At 49.5% G+C, this 16,044-nt stretch overlaps 1 protein-coding gene across 9 annotated transcripts in view; it reads right to left on the minus strand.

Moving 5' to 3' along the window:
• RNF44 (ring finger protein 44) overlaps positions 1-16,044 on the minus strand; it is a 65,523-nt gene that overhangs the window by 28,242 nt on the left and 21,237 nt on the right. For 3 of the 9 annotated variants that reach the window (XM_077265700.1, XM_077265694.1, XM_077265698.1), the window contains exons 2-4: positions 8,040-8,215; positions 4,327-4,528; positions 4,021-4,185 (exon numbers count right to left, since the gene is read on the minus strand). In XM_077265700.1, coding sequence (XP_077121815.1) covers positions 4,021-4,185; positions 4,327-4,528; positions 8,040-8,143 — 471 coding nt within the window. In that variant the 5' untranslated portion in view covers positions 8,144-8,215. Of the gene's footprint in view, positions 1-4,020; positions 4,186-4,326; positions 4,529-8,013; positions 8,216-11,617; positions 11,786-11,871; positions 12,096-16,044 lie in introns of those variants that run through there. The other 6 variants (XM_077265695.1, XM_077265701.1, XM_077265696.1 and 3 more) reach the window with 6 other exon arrangements.

Raw genomic sequence — 16,044 nt, forward strand, 5'->3', positions numbered from 1 at the left:
CAGTTAAATGCCGCTGTCAGTGTTTGACAGCGGCATTTAAAAGGTTAATAGCGTCGGGTGAATCGCGATTTCACCTGCCGCTATTGCGCACACATGTCAGCTGTACAAAATAGCTGACATGTCGCGACTTTGATGTGGGCTCACCGCCGGAGCCCACATCAAAGGGGGAGACACCACATGTGCCGTACTAGTATGGCGCATGTCGTGAAGGGAAGGGGTTAAGCCATTAAGAGGTGGACTTGGTGGGTTTTGGGTCATTGTCCTGCTGCATAACCCAAGTGCGCTTCAGCTTGAGGTCAAACAGATGGCCAGACATTGTCCTTCAGGATTTTTTTGGTAGACGGCAAAGTTCATGGTTACATTTACCACCACAAGTCTTCCAGGTAATGAAGCAGCTAAACAGACCATCACACTACCACCACATTTTACTGTTGGTATGATGTTCCTTTTGCGAAATGCTGTGTAAGGCTATGTGCACACGTTGCGGATCCGCAGCAGCTTTCCATCAGGTTTACAGTACCATCTAAAACTATGGAAAACCAAATAAGCTGTGCCCATGGTGCGGAGAATACCGCGTGGAAACACTGCTTTGTATCTTCCGCAGCATGTCAATTCTCTGTGCGGATTCCGCAGCGTTTTACATCAGCTCCTCAATAGGAATCTGCAGGTGTAAAACTGCAGGTGAAATCCAACAAAAAACGCAGGAAATCCGCAGGTAAAACGCAGTGCGTTTTACCTGCGGATTTTTCAAAAAAAACAGTGCTGAAAAATCAGCACACGAATCCGCAATGTGGGCACACAGCCTTACTTCTACGCTAGATATAATGGGACATACACCCCGTTCAACTTTTCTCTCATCAGTCCACAGAGTATTTTCTCAAAAGTCTTGGGGATCATCAAGATTTTTTTCTGGCAAAACAAAGCCTTTATGTTTCTATTGCTCAGCAGTGGTTTTCGTCTTGGAACTCTATTCTTTTGTGAGCTCTTGAATGAGTTGTTGCTGTGCTCTTTGGGAAATTTGTATCGCCGGCCACTCCAGGGAAGGTTCATCACTGTTCCATGTTTTTGCCATTTGTGGATAATGACTCATTGTGGTTTGATGGAGTCCCAAAGCTTTAGAAATGGCTTTATAATATTTTTCCAGACTGACAGATCTCAATGACTGTTTCAGAATTCCTTTGGATAACAGCAGGAGGTCTAGCTTTTGAGGATTTTTTTTTTGTCTAATTCACTCTGTCAGGCCCTATTTAAGTGATTTCTTGATTGAGAACAGGTGTGGCAATAATCACTCCTGGGTATGGCTAGGGACTTTGAACCCCGCTTCCCAAAGATGTGATAAACCAGTTATTTTAGGTTTTAAAGGGGGTGAAATAACTTTCACACAGGACCATGTAGGATTGCATTTCTTTCACCCGAAGTAATAAAGACCTTCAATTAAAAACTGCATTTTGTGTTTGTGCCATCGTGGTCTAATATTTAAATTTGTATGGCGATCTGAAACATTTAAGTGTCACAAAAATGCTAAATAATAGGAAATCAGGAAGGGGAAAACACTTTCATACAACTGCATGTAAAGGGACAACGGATACTAATGAAAAACTGGAGTGCATGGCATCATACTCACTCGCTTGTTCAAGCATTTATACAGTAGTAGACAAAGCTACATAACCCCTTAGTGACCAAGCCAAATTTGGAAAATTCTAACCAGTGTCATTTTATGAGGTTACAGCTCTGGAATGCTTCAATGGATCACACTTATTCTGAGACTGTAGTAAAATTTGTTCGATATGACTTGCATTTATTTATTAAAAAAAACCTAAAGTTTGGCAAATTGTTTAAAATGTTTAAATCTTTAAATTTTTGTGCCTTTTATCAGAGTTATAGCACATCAAAAAGTTAATAAGTAACATTTCCCACATGTTTACTTTACATCAGCACAATTTTGGAAACAATTTTTGTTATGAAGTTAGAAGGGTTAAATGTTGAACAGTGATTTCTCATTTTTCCAACAAATTTTATTTATTTATTTTTTTTTTAGGGACCACAACACATTTGAAGTGATTTTGAGGGGTCTGTATGACAGAAAATACATAAAAAATGTTTTAACAATTCTAAAAACTGCACCATTAGGGTGTTCAAAACAACATTCAACGAGTTTATTAATTGTTCAGTTGCTTCACAAAAACTGAAGCAATGTGGAAGAAAAAAAAAAACAAAAAAACAAAACACAAACTTAATTGACATTTAGCTTGAAAATGGACAACATTTGCTGTGCAATTTCTCCCAAGCATGCCGATACCCTGTTTGTTGGTTAAATCTACTGTTTCATGGTTCAGGAGGGAAGGAGCACCTTTTGAACACAAAATTGGCTGGAATTGAGACCGGACGACATGTCATGTTTGGATGGCCCTGATATACCTAAACAGTGGAACCCCCCCACAACTGACCCTAGTTTGGAAACCACATCTCTCAAGGATTTTATCCAGGGGTATAGTGAGCATTTTGAACTCACCGGTACGTCACAGAATTTGATAACACTAAGTTGCTGTAATTAATATGTCGTAATTAGTGTTGAACCTAAGTGCTCGCTACTCCAGTTTCCATCGGGTACCGAGTATTGCGGGTGCTCGAGTGACATGCTTGAGTCCCTTCCCCGCATGTTTCGAGACTGTTCGACACAAAAAAACACATGCGGCAATCTGTGATACTCTGTGCATACTCAAGTTGTGAGCACTTGCACTCAACACTAGCAGTCATATCTGCAAATTTTTGTTTTACTTTTGAAAAAAAAACAACAAAAACAAAAGAAACCCAGTTAACCCCTTAGTGACAGAGCCACATTTTTGAAATCTGACCAGTGTCACTTTATGTGGTAATAACTCTGCAATGCTTCAACAAATCCCAGTGATTTTGAGATTGTTTTTTTCATGACACATTATACTTTATGATAATTGTAAATTTACGTCAATATGTTTTGTGTTTATTTATTAAAAAAATCAGAGAAAAATGTTAAAAAATTAGCAATTTTCTAAATTTGAATGATTATCCCTTTAATCCAGATGGTCATACCACACCAAACCATTAATAAATAACATTTCCCACATGTCGGCTTTACATCAGCACCATTTGTAAAATGTTATTTTATTTTGTTAGCATTTTAGGAGGTTTAAAAATGTAGCAGCAATTTTTCATTTTTTCAAGGAAATTTACAAAATTTATTTTTTTAGGGACCTATCCATGTTTGAAGTGCCTTTAGGGGTCCCATATATTGGGAAACCCCCAGAAGTTATACCATTTTAAAAACAGCACCCCTAGACATATTGGAAACTGCTGTCAGGTGGTTTATTAACTCTTCAGGTGCTTTACAGGAATTAATGCAAAGTGGTATGACAGAAATGAAAATGTGTATTTTTACCTCCTAAATGCCTCTAACTTCTCAACAGATTATTATAGCTGTCAGACTGTAAGGCCGCTATTTGGTCGTGAATTGCCATGGCAAGCATCAGGACCACAAAATCATGATCTGAGGGCACCAGTTTGGATAAAGAGGAAGCCCCCACACTCTGTTAACCATTTATAATTATGTAGTCACTATTGACAGCAGCATCTAAGGGGTTAAACAGATTTTGAAGGTGCAAATACTGATCGTGGCTGATGCAGCAAGTTGTCAGCTATAGTGTGCAGCCGACAGCTGCTGGATTGTCACCTGTATGGGGAGGATATTCTCTTATATCTCAGGTCAGTTAAAAGACGTATTGGCAGTCATTAAGGGGTTAAAGGGCGTATTGGCTGTCAATAAGGGGTTAATACTCCATACCCCAGAATTTGAGACTACAGGTTATTTTGTTCTGCAAGAGGTGGAAGCATTTTTCTTCATAAGGAAGGTTTCACACATCAGGCGTTCAAGGTCTATGTAAGGACTGCAATGTCCGGACCAGACGCTAGTCTCAAAAACACAACAGCCTCATATGCCTGACAGGCAAAAAAAAAAAAAAAGTTGATTTTACTAATCCCACTTACCGGAGGAGGAAGGCAGCAGAGGGGGTAGTGTTGGCCGCTGAACATGACAGAACATGCTGGCAACTGCTGGGTGCTGCACCCTGGGATGTGCTGCCCAGCATGCAAAGGGAAGCCTTGGGTTACGGTTGTAACAGTATATGACAGAGGGACAGGTCCCTGGTGTACCTGGTAAAAAAAAAAATATATATATATATTTCTAAAGAAATGAGAACTGGCGAGAATATTGAGCTAGTAAATGGAACCTGCAGGGAAATACACCTCTGTATCACCATGCCACCACATAAAGATTATATATAACACAATTACCTGCTCATGAAGGTCAACCATGAATGGGGTTTGCTGAGTGGAGTGGGCAGCGGGGTGGAGCATTCGTGGAGGAGTGCTGGTGAGGGCAAAAACTCTGTGTTCATCTACAGGAAAGAAAGTAGCCCGGAAAGAGTTATCATCCTGAATGAGGATACCCTGCTGAGGTCTGTCCCTCCTGCCCCACTGATGCCTCGTTGGAGGGCTAGAAATAAAAAAAAAAAAATAATAAAATTTAAAATACCGCCAGTAACATGGAAAAACTCCCAAGAAACATTAATATCTGAATGGATAAGATAAAAAGATAGCAATTTGGCCAAATTTGGTAACTTTTCTAGGTTTACTGAAGAAGAAAAAAAAAAGAAAAAAAAAAGGTCATTTTTCTGAAAGAAGTGAAATCAGAGCTGGTAAAATTAACACAGGATCAATGCTCCACCAAAATTGTATATATCACCAGCTACTAGTCAGTAAAGCAATTTGTTTCCACTAGGTGGGACCAACTTTAATATGTTTTGACCGCATGTGCCTACACCAGTCATTTGTGTCTCGTGCCTACACCGACCACATGTGCCTACACAACTGTATTCATGCGCCCCGGGGCTACACCGACAATAGTCATTTGTGTCTCGTGCTTACACCGACCACATGTGCCTACACAACTGTATTCATGCGCCCCGGGGCTACACCGACAATAGTCATTTGTGTCTCGTGCTTACACCGACCACATGTGCCTACACAACTGTATTCATGCGCCCCGGGGCTACACCGACAATAGTCATTTGGGTCTAGTGCTTACACCGATCATATGTGCCTACACAACTGTGTTCCTGCGCCCGGGGGCTACACCGACAATAGTCATTTAGGTCTAGTGCTTACACCGATCATATGTGCCTACACAACTGTGTTCCTGCGCCCGGGGGCTACACCGACAATAGTCATTTGGGTCTAGTGCTTACACCGATCATATGTGCCTACACAACTGTGTTCCTGCGCCCGGGGGCTACACCGACAATAGTCATTTAGGTCTCGTGCTTACACCGACCACATGTGCGTACAACAAATGTGTTCCTGCGCCCCGGGGCTACACCGACAATAGTCATTTGGGTCTAGTGCTTACACCGATCATATGTGCCTACACAACTGTGTTCCTGCGCCCGGGGGCTACACCGACAATAGTCATTTAGGTCTCGTGCTTACACCGACCGCATGTGCGTACAACAAATGTGTTCCTGCGCCCCGGGGCTACACCGACAATAGTCATTTAGGTCTCGTGCTTACACCGACCGCATGTGCGTACAACAAATGTGTTCCTGCGCCCCGGGGCTACACCGACAATAGTCATTTGGGTCTAGTGCTTACACCGATCATATGTGCCTACACAACTGTGTTCCTGCGCCCGGGGGCTACACCGACAATAGTCATTTAGGTCTCGTGCTTACACCGACCGCATGTGCGTACAACAAATGTGTTCCTGCGCCCCGGGGCTACACCGACAATAGTCATTTGGGTCTCGTGCTTACACCGACCGCATGTGCGTACAACAAATGTGTTCCTGCGCCCCGGGGCTACACCGACAATAGTCATTTAGGTCTCGTGCTTACACCGACCGCATGTGCGTACAACAAATGTGTTCCTGCGCCCCGGGGCTACACCGACAATAGTCATTTGGGTCTAGTGCTTACACCGATCATATGTGCCTACACAACTGTGTTCCTGCGCCCGGGGGCTACACCGACAATAGTCATTTAGGTCTCGTGCTTACACCGACCGCATGTGCGTACAACAAATGTGTTCCTGCGCCCCGGGGCTACACCGACAATAGTCATTTGGGTCTCGTGCTTACACCGACCGCATGTGCGTACAACAAATGTGTTCCTGCGCCCCGGGGCTACACCGACAATAGTCATTTAGGTCTCGTGCTTACACCGACCGCATGTGCGTACAACAAATGTGTTCCTGCGCCCCGGGGCTACACCGACAATAGTCATTTGGGTCTAGTGCTTACACCGATCATATGTGCCTACACAACTGTGTTCCTGCGCCCGGGGGCTACACCGACAATAGTCATTTAGGTCTCGTGCTTACACCGACCGCATGTGCGAACAACAAATGTGTTCCTGCGCCCCGGGGCTACACCGACAATAGTCATTTAGGTCTCGTGCTTACACCGACCGCATGTGCGTACAACAAATGTGTTCCTGCGCCCCGGGGCTACACCGACAATAGTCATTTGGGTCTAGTGCTTACACCGATCATATGTGCCTACACAACTGTGTTCCTGCGCCCGGGGGCTACACCGACAATAGTCATTTAGGTCTCGTGCTTACACCGACCGCATGTGCGTACAACAAATGTGTTCCTGCGCCCCGGGGCTACACCGACAATAGTCATTTAGGTCTCGTGCTTACACCGACCGCATGTGCGTACAACAAATGTGTTCCTGCGCCCCGGGGCTACACCGACAATAGTCATTTGGGTCTAGTGCTTACACCGATCATATGTACCTACACAACTGTGTTCCTGCGCCCGGGGGCTACACCGACAATAGTCATTTAGGTCTCGTGCTTACACCGACCGCATGTGCGTACAACAAATGTGTTCCTGCGCCCCGGGGCTACACCGACAATAGTCATTTAGGTCTCGTGCTTACACCGACCGCATGTGCGTGCAACAAATGTGTTCCTGCGCCCCGGGGCTACACCGACAATAGTCATTTAGGTCTCGTGCTTACACCGACCGCATGTGCGTACAACAAATGTGTTCCTGAGCCCCGGGGCTACACCGACAATAGTCATTTGTGTCTCGTGCTTACACGGACCGCATGTGCCTACACAACTGCGTTCCTGCGCCCCGGGGCTACACCGACAATAGTCATTTGGGTCTCGTGGTTACACGGACCACATGTGCCTACACGGACCACATGTGCCTACACAACTGTGTTCCTGCGCCCCGGGGCTACACCGACAATAGTCATTTGGGTCTCGTGCTTACACCGACCGCATGTGTGTACAACAAATGTGTGCCTGCACCACGAGGCTATCAACAACAGTCATTTGTGTCTTGTGCTTACACCGACTGAGCATGTGCCTACACAAACGTGTGCCTGTGCTCCGGGGCTACACCAACAGTCATTTGTGTCTTGCGCTTACACCGACCGCATGTGTGTACACAACTATGTGCTGCGCCCCAGGGCTACACCAGTCATGTGTCTTTTGCTTACGCCGACCGCGTGTGCGTACAACCAACCGTGTGCCTGCGCCCCAGGGCTACACCAGTCATTTGTGTCTCATGCTTACACCGACCGCATGTGTGTACACGACTGTGCTGCGCCCCAGGGCTACACTGACAACAGTCATTTATGTCTCGGCCTTACAACCACCATGACCATAAATTCTAGTTCATTGCGCTTATGTCAGCAACAGACCAACAATTTTAAACATTGACCAATTCTGAAGACATTACTAGCACCATGTACTATTACTACTCAACGAAGCAGTACACTTCAGGTGTATGACTGACTATGCAACCTTGGATCACCCAAAAAAAAAAAAAGAGTTGAGGCTCCACCTCATGTATTTACTACAAATAATAGGTGTGAAGGTTGTAAGCTTTACACATTTTGCTACAGAAACCAAAAGGAACTGACAAAGGTAGAAAGCCTAGGATAGGTGCGGTGTTAGAAGGTGATACCTTTTCCAGAGCCCCGCAGCTCCTACCTTCGCCTGAGGTGTGCTGGGGTGCTGCAGGATCCAAGGAACCTCCGCTGGTTAATGGGGGCTGAAGGAGGCCACCTATTCACTGCCAGCTCCCATGGTCGCATTTGTGATGTCTGGAAGGCAAAGTGGCAAGCAGGGCTTTTCCAACAAAGGCAACCTCACTGCAGTTTTCCCTTCTGTAAAAAGAATAGAACTATGAGTAAAACCTTATAACCCAACATCAGCATCACAGGGAGTGTCAATGATCATGAGAATCATCAGGTAGAAAATGCACTCTTAATCCAGACAGATCTCAGAAATCTGCTTTACTTAGTGTAAGCCATCATGGCACAGCTCGTAGACCTTAACAAGCAATGAATGGATGGTGTAGTCAGGTCATGAGGAGATATTGGCTAGGGAAGTAGCAAAGTCTGTCTGAAACATTTTAGAATTTAGGCAAATGGTTTATAGACCCCATAACCCCAAGATTCTTCTACTACACTATACCCGAGGCGACAACTTTTCTTGAATACTACTGATCTGTGAATGAAGCGACCTGACCAATATGGGACTGTGCCAAACTTGGGGCACGATATTTTCCCAATGAAAACGGCAGACACTGGAGTTTTCAGCAATCTCAGTCACACATAGCTGTGTCCTGGGCAGTGAGCCTGCCTCTTTTTAGAATAGCATTTAGAACTAGGATCAGTCATATAAACAGACCCCAACGGTGCCAGAGGAGCCTTACTGCCTTATAATGCCGGCTGTCAGGTCTCACCAAGTTGGTTGTTTTTTTCTCCTCAAAACAAAAACAAAAAATGCATGAAACTTTGTCAATTATAGGAAAAGCATTACAGCTGGGGAAACAACTCACTTATCGGATTTAGATAAGCAAATCAATGTGACAAATCAGACTAACTGCATCAATTAAACCTGTTACTCACAATGTGATGCATTCTTTACTACCTACTGGACAATGGCAGGTGTGATACAGGATGGGAAATGGGGGACAAGGAGTTCCATCTCCTAGCGTGCTGGCAGAATGCGGACTAAGAGGAGCTGCCCACTAAAAGTGGATGGCAAGTCTCAAGACATGAGAATTGTGACATTTGGACATATTTGACTGGTATGTGCAACATGCACTTTAAGTTGTTGTGGGGGGTTAAGAACAAACAAGGTGCCTTTCTACTGGTATTCTTAATATTGTCACTTTGGCTAATGAGCCATAATCCTGACAGCATTAAATAATACATTATACATAAATATACTGCCTGTGTCTAGAAAGGCTCGAGCCCTTTCAGCTCTAGGAAAAACAAAACCTATAAAAGGCAATAGTGACTACATTGTTTGGTGGCTTTTTGTTGATGTACCGTAATTTTCAGCCATTATTATTAGGATCCAGGCAGCACACTAATATTTAATTTAAGTCATACATAAAAGTCCAATGCTCTGGGTGACACCCCTGCACGGAACCCAGCGCCGGATGTATGCATTCCAATGCCTGAAAACCACACCACCGCCGCATGGATCCCAGGGCCGAACGACCACACAACCGCCGCATGGATCCCAGGGCCGAACGACCACACAACCGCCGCATGGATCCCAGGGCCGAACGACCACACAACCGCCGCATGGATCCCAGGGCCGAACGACCACACAACCGCCGCACGGATCCCAGGGCCGAACGACCACACAACCGCCGCATGGATCCCAGGGCCGAACGACCACACAACCGCCGCATGGATCCCAGGGCCGAACGACCACACAACCGCCGCACGGATCCCAGGGCCGGACGACCACCACATGATCCCAGCACCGGACAACCACCGCACGGATCCCAGGGACGGACAGCCACACAACCGCCGCATGGATACCAGGGCCGGACGACCACATGACCCCAGCACTGGACAGCCACACAACCGCCACATGGATCCCAGGGCTGAACGACCACACAACCGCCGCACGGATCCCAGGGCCGAACGACCACAACATGATCCCAGCACCGGACAACCACACATCCGCCGCATGGATCCCAGGGCCGAATGACCACCACATGATCCCAGCACCGGACAACCACACAACCGCCGCATGGATCCCAGGGACGGACAACCACACAACCGCTGCATGGATCCCAGGGCCGGACGACCACCACATGATCCCAGCACTGGACAACCACACAACCGCCGCATGGATCCCAGGGCTGAACGACCACACAACCGCCGCATGGATCCCAGGGCCGAACGACCACCACATGATCCCAGCACCGGACAACCACACATCCGCCGCATGGATCCCAGGGCCAGACGACCACCACATAATCCCAGCACCGGACAACCACCGCATGGATCCCTGGGCCGAAAGACCACCACATGATCCCAGCACCGGACAACCACCGCATGGATCCCTGGGCCGAAAGACCACCACATGATCCCAGCACCGGACAACCACACAACCGCCACATGGATCCCAGGGCTGAACGACCACACAACCGCCGCATGGATCCCAGGGCCGAACGACCACCACATGATCCCAGCACCGGACAACCACACAACCGCCGCATGGATCCCAGGGCCGGACAGCCACACAACCGCCGCATGGATCCCAGGGCCGGACAGCCACACAACCGCCGCATGGATCCCAGGGCCGGACAGCCACACAACCGCCGCATGGATCCCAGGGCTGGACAGCCACACAACCGCCGCATGGATCCCAGGGCTGGACAGCCACACAACCGCCGCATGGATCCCAGGGCTGGACAGCCACCACATGATCCCAGCACCGGACAACCACACAACCGCCGCATGGATCCCAGGGCCGGACGACCACCACATGATCCCAGCACTGGACAACCACAAAACCGCCGCATGGATCCCAGGGCTGAACGACCACACAACCGCCGCATGGATCCCAGGGCCGAACGACCACCACATGATCCCAGCACCGGACAACCACACATCCGCCGCATGGATCCCAGGGCCGGACGACCACCACATGATCCCAGCACCGGACAACCACACATCCGCCGCATGGATCCCAGAGCCAGACGACCACCACATGATCCCAGCACCGGACAACCACCGCATGGATCCCAGGGCCGAAAGACCACCACATGATCCCAGCACCGGACAACCACACAACCGCCACATGGATCCCAGGGCCGGACAGCCACACAACCGCCGCATGGATCCCAGGGCCGGACAGCCACACAACCGCCGCATGGATCCCAGGGCCGGACAGCCACACAACCGCCGCATGGATCCCAGGGCCGGACAGCCACACAACCGCCGCATGGATCCCAGGGCTGGACAGCCACACAACCGCCGCATGGATCCCAGGGCTGGACAGCCACCACATGATCCCAGCACCGGACAACCACACAACCGCCGCATGGATCCCAGGGCCGGACAACCACCAACCCACTGCTCATGTAGACCCCAGCACCCTGGTGTAGATCTGATAAAGAGCTGGGGAAGGGGGACCATATTGCTAGAAATAATGGAAGCTGCTGGTGGCACATGCGCCCCGATAGGTGTCTGCCCTGTGACCACATGGTCCGGGCTGCGGAGACGCTGTGGCTTTAAGAGCAGCTCCAGCCTCACCATGTGCTCCGCAGGAAACAACAAAGGAAAGTGAGGCGTGCAGCAGCTCCCGCTCAGGCCCCGTCTCCGGCACTCACCCGTCCGAGACACAAAGGGCGGAACAATAACAAGCGCACAGTGCTCAGCACGTGTGCCCGCCGGCGGGTCACCGGGAGCAGCCGCGCTCCACACGTGACCCCGGTGACCAGTATTTACATGGCAGGGGGAGGAGCCGGGCGCTCACAACATCCTGCCTGCTGCGCGTCTGTACATACCAAGCGCTGCTCTTTGTCGGTAACGTACCCGGTGCCTCAGCGTCTGTCCCTGCAAGCCGGGTTCACGGGAGGTCAGAGGCGGCCGCCCAGCCCCGGATACTGGAGGAAGGCACTGCACGGGCACCAGCAGCACGTACCCGGGGCCCTGTCCCTTTAAGACACAACGTCCTGCTCCTTTAGTCACACCACTGGGGGCGAGTACGTGACGTGACCGCGCTCGGCCAGACGTCAGTCTCCGCCCCCTGCCAAAGTAGTGACGAACACTGGCGTAACCCCGCCCTCACACGTCACCAGACACGCCCACAACACAGCGGCTACTGCTTGTACAACTGACTGACCACTTTCTCCCAGCGCTGTTGCCCGTAGCAACCAGGCAGCCCTCTCCTGTCATGTCTGTCCTAGGCTGCCAGTGTGCGGGGTGGGAGACGTGTGCAGAGCGGCCGGCAGGAAGCAGCGCCATGTGCGCACACAGGGATAACAAAGCTCCGCAAACACGTCACATACAGCCCCTGCCATTCATGCCTGGGGGAAGATGGCACTAGTCACACAGCACAGGCTTACAAAACGCACCGACAGGAAAGAAGACACAGAAAGCACGAAAAAAGACAAAATAACATCATGGGAACCTAAAAACTGAAAAACCGGTAGAAAAACAACAAAAACATTGTTCTTTACAACAGTGTTGAATTCTTGTGAAAAAAAGAAGCCAACAAACCCCCAAACCTGTGACCCTCAGGGCCCGTATGTGAACAATGAGCAAGAACCGCGCATCTGACAAAGTGGATGGATGTAAAGGGATAGTCCCATCTCCAAGATCCTACCCCAATGTGTAGTGGGGGTCATAATGAAAACATTAGCAAATACCTCCAAGTAGAAATGTAGGATAGTTTTTCTGATTAGCCAGGTCTCTTTTTTCATGTGTAGGCATTGCAGGACCTTAGGCATCCATGGTTACCACTAGCAACTAGCTAAGTGTTGCTATGTCATTGGTCGGAACCATTGATACCAGGAAAACTATACCACATTTCTATCTGGAGGTATCATTACACCTACTACATATTGGGATAGGATCTTGGAGATGGGAATGCCCCTTTAAAGGGGTTGTACACTATTAGGATAACCCCTTCTTAAAGCTAAATGTTCAGCCCCGATAAAATAATAAAGCCTATACTCGTCTCCTGTGCCTGCGCTGTTCCCGAAGTGTGGGCACTCGCTTTATTATGTTATCAGGGCTGAACATTTCGTTTACAAAGGGGTCGTCCTACAAGATAAAAGATAAGACACACAAAAGCATCTATGATCTGACAACTTAGATAAAACTCCGAAAATCTACAGTTCAAGGGGAACCGTAATAAGGCACCTCGGCCCGATTTACCACAGTGCGGATACCAGAAGTCTGGCATGAAAGTCGCAGCGCTTTTGTGCAGCGCAACCTCGCAGAAGTTTTGAGACTTTTGGCATTTTCACAATAGCACAAAGCTGGGGTGTGACAAAGGGACGGCCACTAATGAGGTTCATCATGCCACGAATCTTCCTCCAATCACAGGCTGGAGTAAGATTTGTGGTAAGGTGCACACCTCTTTCCCATGAACAAAGTACATTTTAATTAACAGATCTTGGAATAATAATACATTTTCAAAATTGAATGTTTAATAAAAACTGTTTCTGTGCTGAGATAATCTTATAACTGTGCCCCTGCTGTGTACTGTGTAATGGCCGTGTCTGACCGTACAGGAACTTGGTCTGATCATACCACATCTACTGGGCAGGGGAGGAAGACTATACAGACAGGACAGCAGGGGATCACAGCTGATTATGTAAGGCTGCAGGAATACCAGGCTATAAAAATTCAATCCCAATTTTTATCCAGAAAAATTGGATGATTTTTCCTCACTTGTCCTCTGTGTGCAGTCCGTATACAATCTGTTTTTTTCTCAGCAACTATTAATCTTTTGCACGACCATTTACAGTTTCCCATGCAATAGAATTGTAATGTATCTGTAAAAATCAGATACCATACCAATGGTCCCCGTATGACATCTTTAATAATAATAATAATAATAATAATAATAAATAATAGTATTTATTTTTATATAGAGCTAACATTTTCCACAGCGCTTTACAGTTTTTGCACACGCTGTCCCCATTGGGGATCACAATCTAAATTCCCTGTCAATAGGTCTTTGGAATGTGGGAGGAAACCCGCGCAAACACGGAGAGAACATACAAACTCCTTGCAGATGTTGTCCTTGGTGGGATTAGAACCCAGGACTCCAGCGCTGCAAGGCTGCAGTGTTAACCACTGAGCCACTGTGCTGACATTGATTTTTTTCTCACACTATCAATTTTGGAATCAAATCCATGCTGCAATTTTTTTCTCATGTCAAATACAGCGGAGAAAAAACAAAAATACTCAGAGTTGGAGCGCCTCGCCAAACGCCGCTGGTCAGAGCGCCTCACCAAGCGCCGTTGGTCAGAGTGCCTTGCCAAACGCCGCTGGTCGGAGCGCCACATCAAACGCCACTGGTCAGAGCGCCTTGCCAAATGCCGCTGGTCAGAGCGCCTCGTCGAATATCGCTGGTCGGAGCGCCTCGTCAAATATCGCTGGTCGGAGCGCCTCGTCAAATATCGCTGGTCGGAGCGCCTCGTCAAATATCGCTGGTCGGAGCGCCTCGTCAAATATCGCTGGTCGGAGCGCCTCGTCAAATATCGCTGGTCGGAGCGCCTCGTCAAATATCGCTGGTCGGAGCGCCTCGTCAAATATCGCTGGTCGGAGCGCCTCGTCAAATATCGCTGGTCGGAGCGCCTCGTCAAATATCGCTGGTCGGAGCGCCTCGTCAAATATCGCTGGTCGGAGCGCCTCGTCAAATATCGCTGGTCGGAGCGCCTCGTCAAATATCGCTGGTCGGAGCGCCTCGTCAAATATCGCTGGTCGGAGCGCCTCGTCAAATATCGCTGGTCGGAGCGCCTCGTCAAATATCGCTGGTCGGAGCACCTCACTAAACGCCGCTGGTCAGAGCGCTTTGTCGAATATCGCTGGTCGGAGCGCCTCACCAAGCGCCGTTGGTCAGAGTGCCTTGCCAAACGCCGCTGGTCAGAGTGCCTTGCCAAACGCCGCTGGTCGGAGCGCCACATCAAACGCCACTGGTCAGAGCACCTTGCCAAATGCCGCTGGTCAGAGCGCCTCGTCAAATATCGCTGGTCGGAGCACCTCACTAAACGCCGCTGGTCAGAGCGCTTTGTCGAATATCGCTGGTCAGAGCGCCTCACCAAGCGCCGTTGGTCAGAGTGCCTTGCCAAACGCCGCTGGTCGGAGCGCCTCGCCAAACGCCACTGGTTGGAGCGCCTTGTCGAATATCGCTGGTCGGAGCGCCTCGCCAAGCGCCGCTGGCCGGAGCGCCTCGCCAAACGCCGCTGGCCGGAGTGCCTTGTCGAATATCGCTGGTCGGGGCGCCTCGCCAAACGCCGCTGGTCAGAGTGCCTCGCCAAACGCTGCTGGCCGGAGTGCCTTGTCGAATATCGCTGGTTGGGGCGCCTCGCCAAACGCCGCTGGTCGGAGCGCCTCGCCAAACGCCGCTGGCCGTAGCGCCTTGCCAAACGCCGCTGGCCGTAGCACCTCGCCAAACGCCACTGGTCGGAGCGCCCTGTCGAATATCGCTGGTCGGAGCGCCTTGTCGAATATCGCTGGTCGGAGCGCCTTGTCGAATATCGCTGGTCGGAGCGCCTTGTCGAATATCGCTGGTCGGAGCGCCTTGTCGAATATCGCTGGTCGGAGCGCCTTGTCGAATATCGCTGGTCGGAGCGCCTTGTCGAATATCGCTGGTCGGAGCGCCTCGCCAAGCGTCGCTGGCCGGAGCGCCTTTCCAAACGCCACTGGTCGGAGCGCCTTGCCAAACGCCACTGGTCGGAGCGCCTTGTCGAACATCGCTGGTCGGAGCGCCTTTCCAAACGCCGCTGGTCGGAGCGCCTTGCCAAACGCTGCTGGTCGGAGCGCCTTGTCGAATATTGCTTGTCGGAGTGCCTTGTCGAATATCGCTGGTCGGGGCGCCTCGCCAAACGCCGCTGGCCGGAGTGCCTTGTCGAATATCGCTGGTCGGGGCGCCTCGCAAAACGCTGCTGGTCAGAGTGCCTCGCCAAACGCCGCTGGCCGGAGCGCCTTGTCGAATATCGCTG

Source organism: Ranitomeya variabilis, chromosome 5, assembly GCF_051348905.1.
Source record: "Ranitomeya variabilis isolate aRanVar5 chromosome 5, aRanVar5.hap1, whole genome shotgun sequence".
NCBI classification, from domain to species: domain Eukaryota; kingdom Metazoa; phylum Chordata; class Amphibia; order Anura; family Dendrobatidae; genus Ranitomeya; species Ranitomeya variabilis.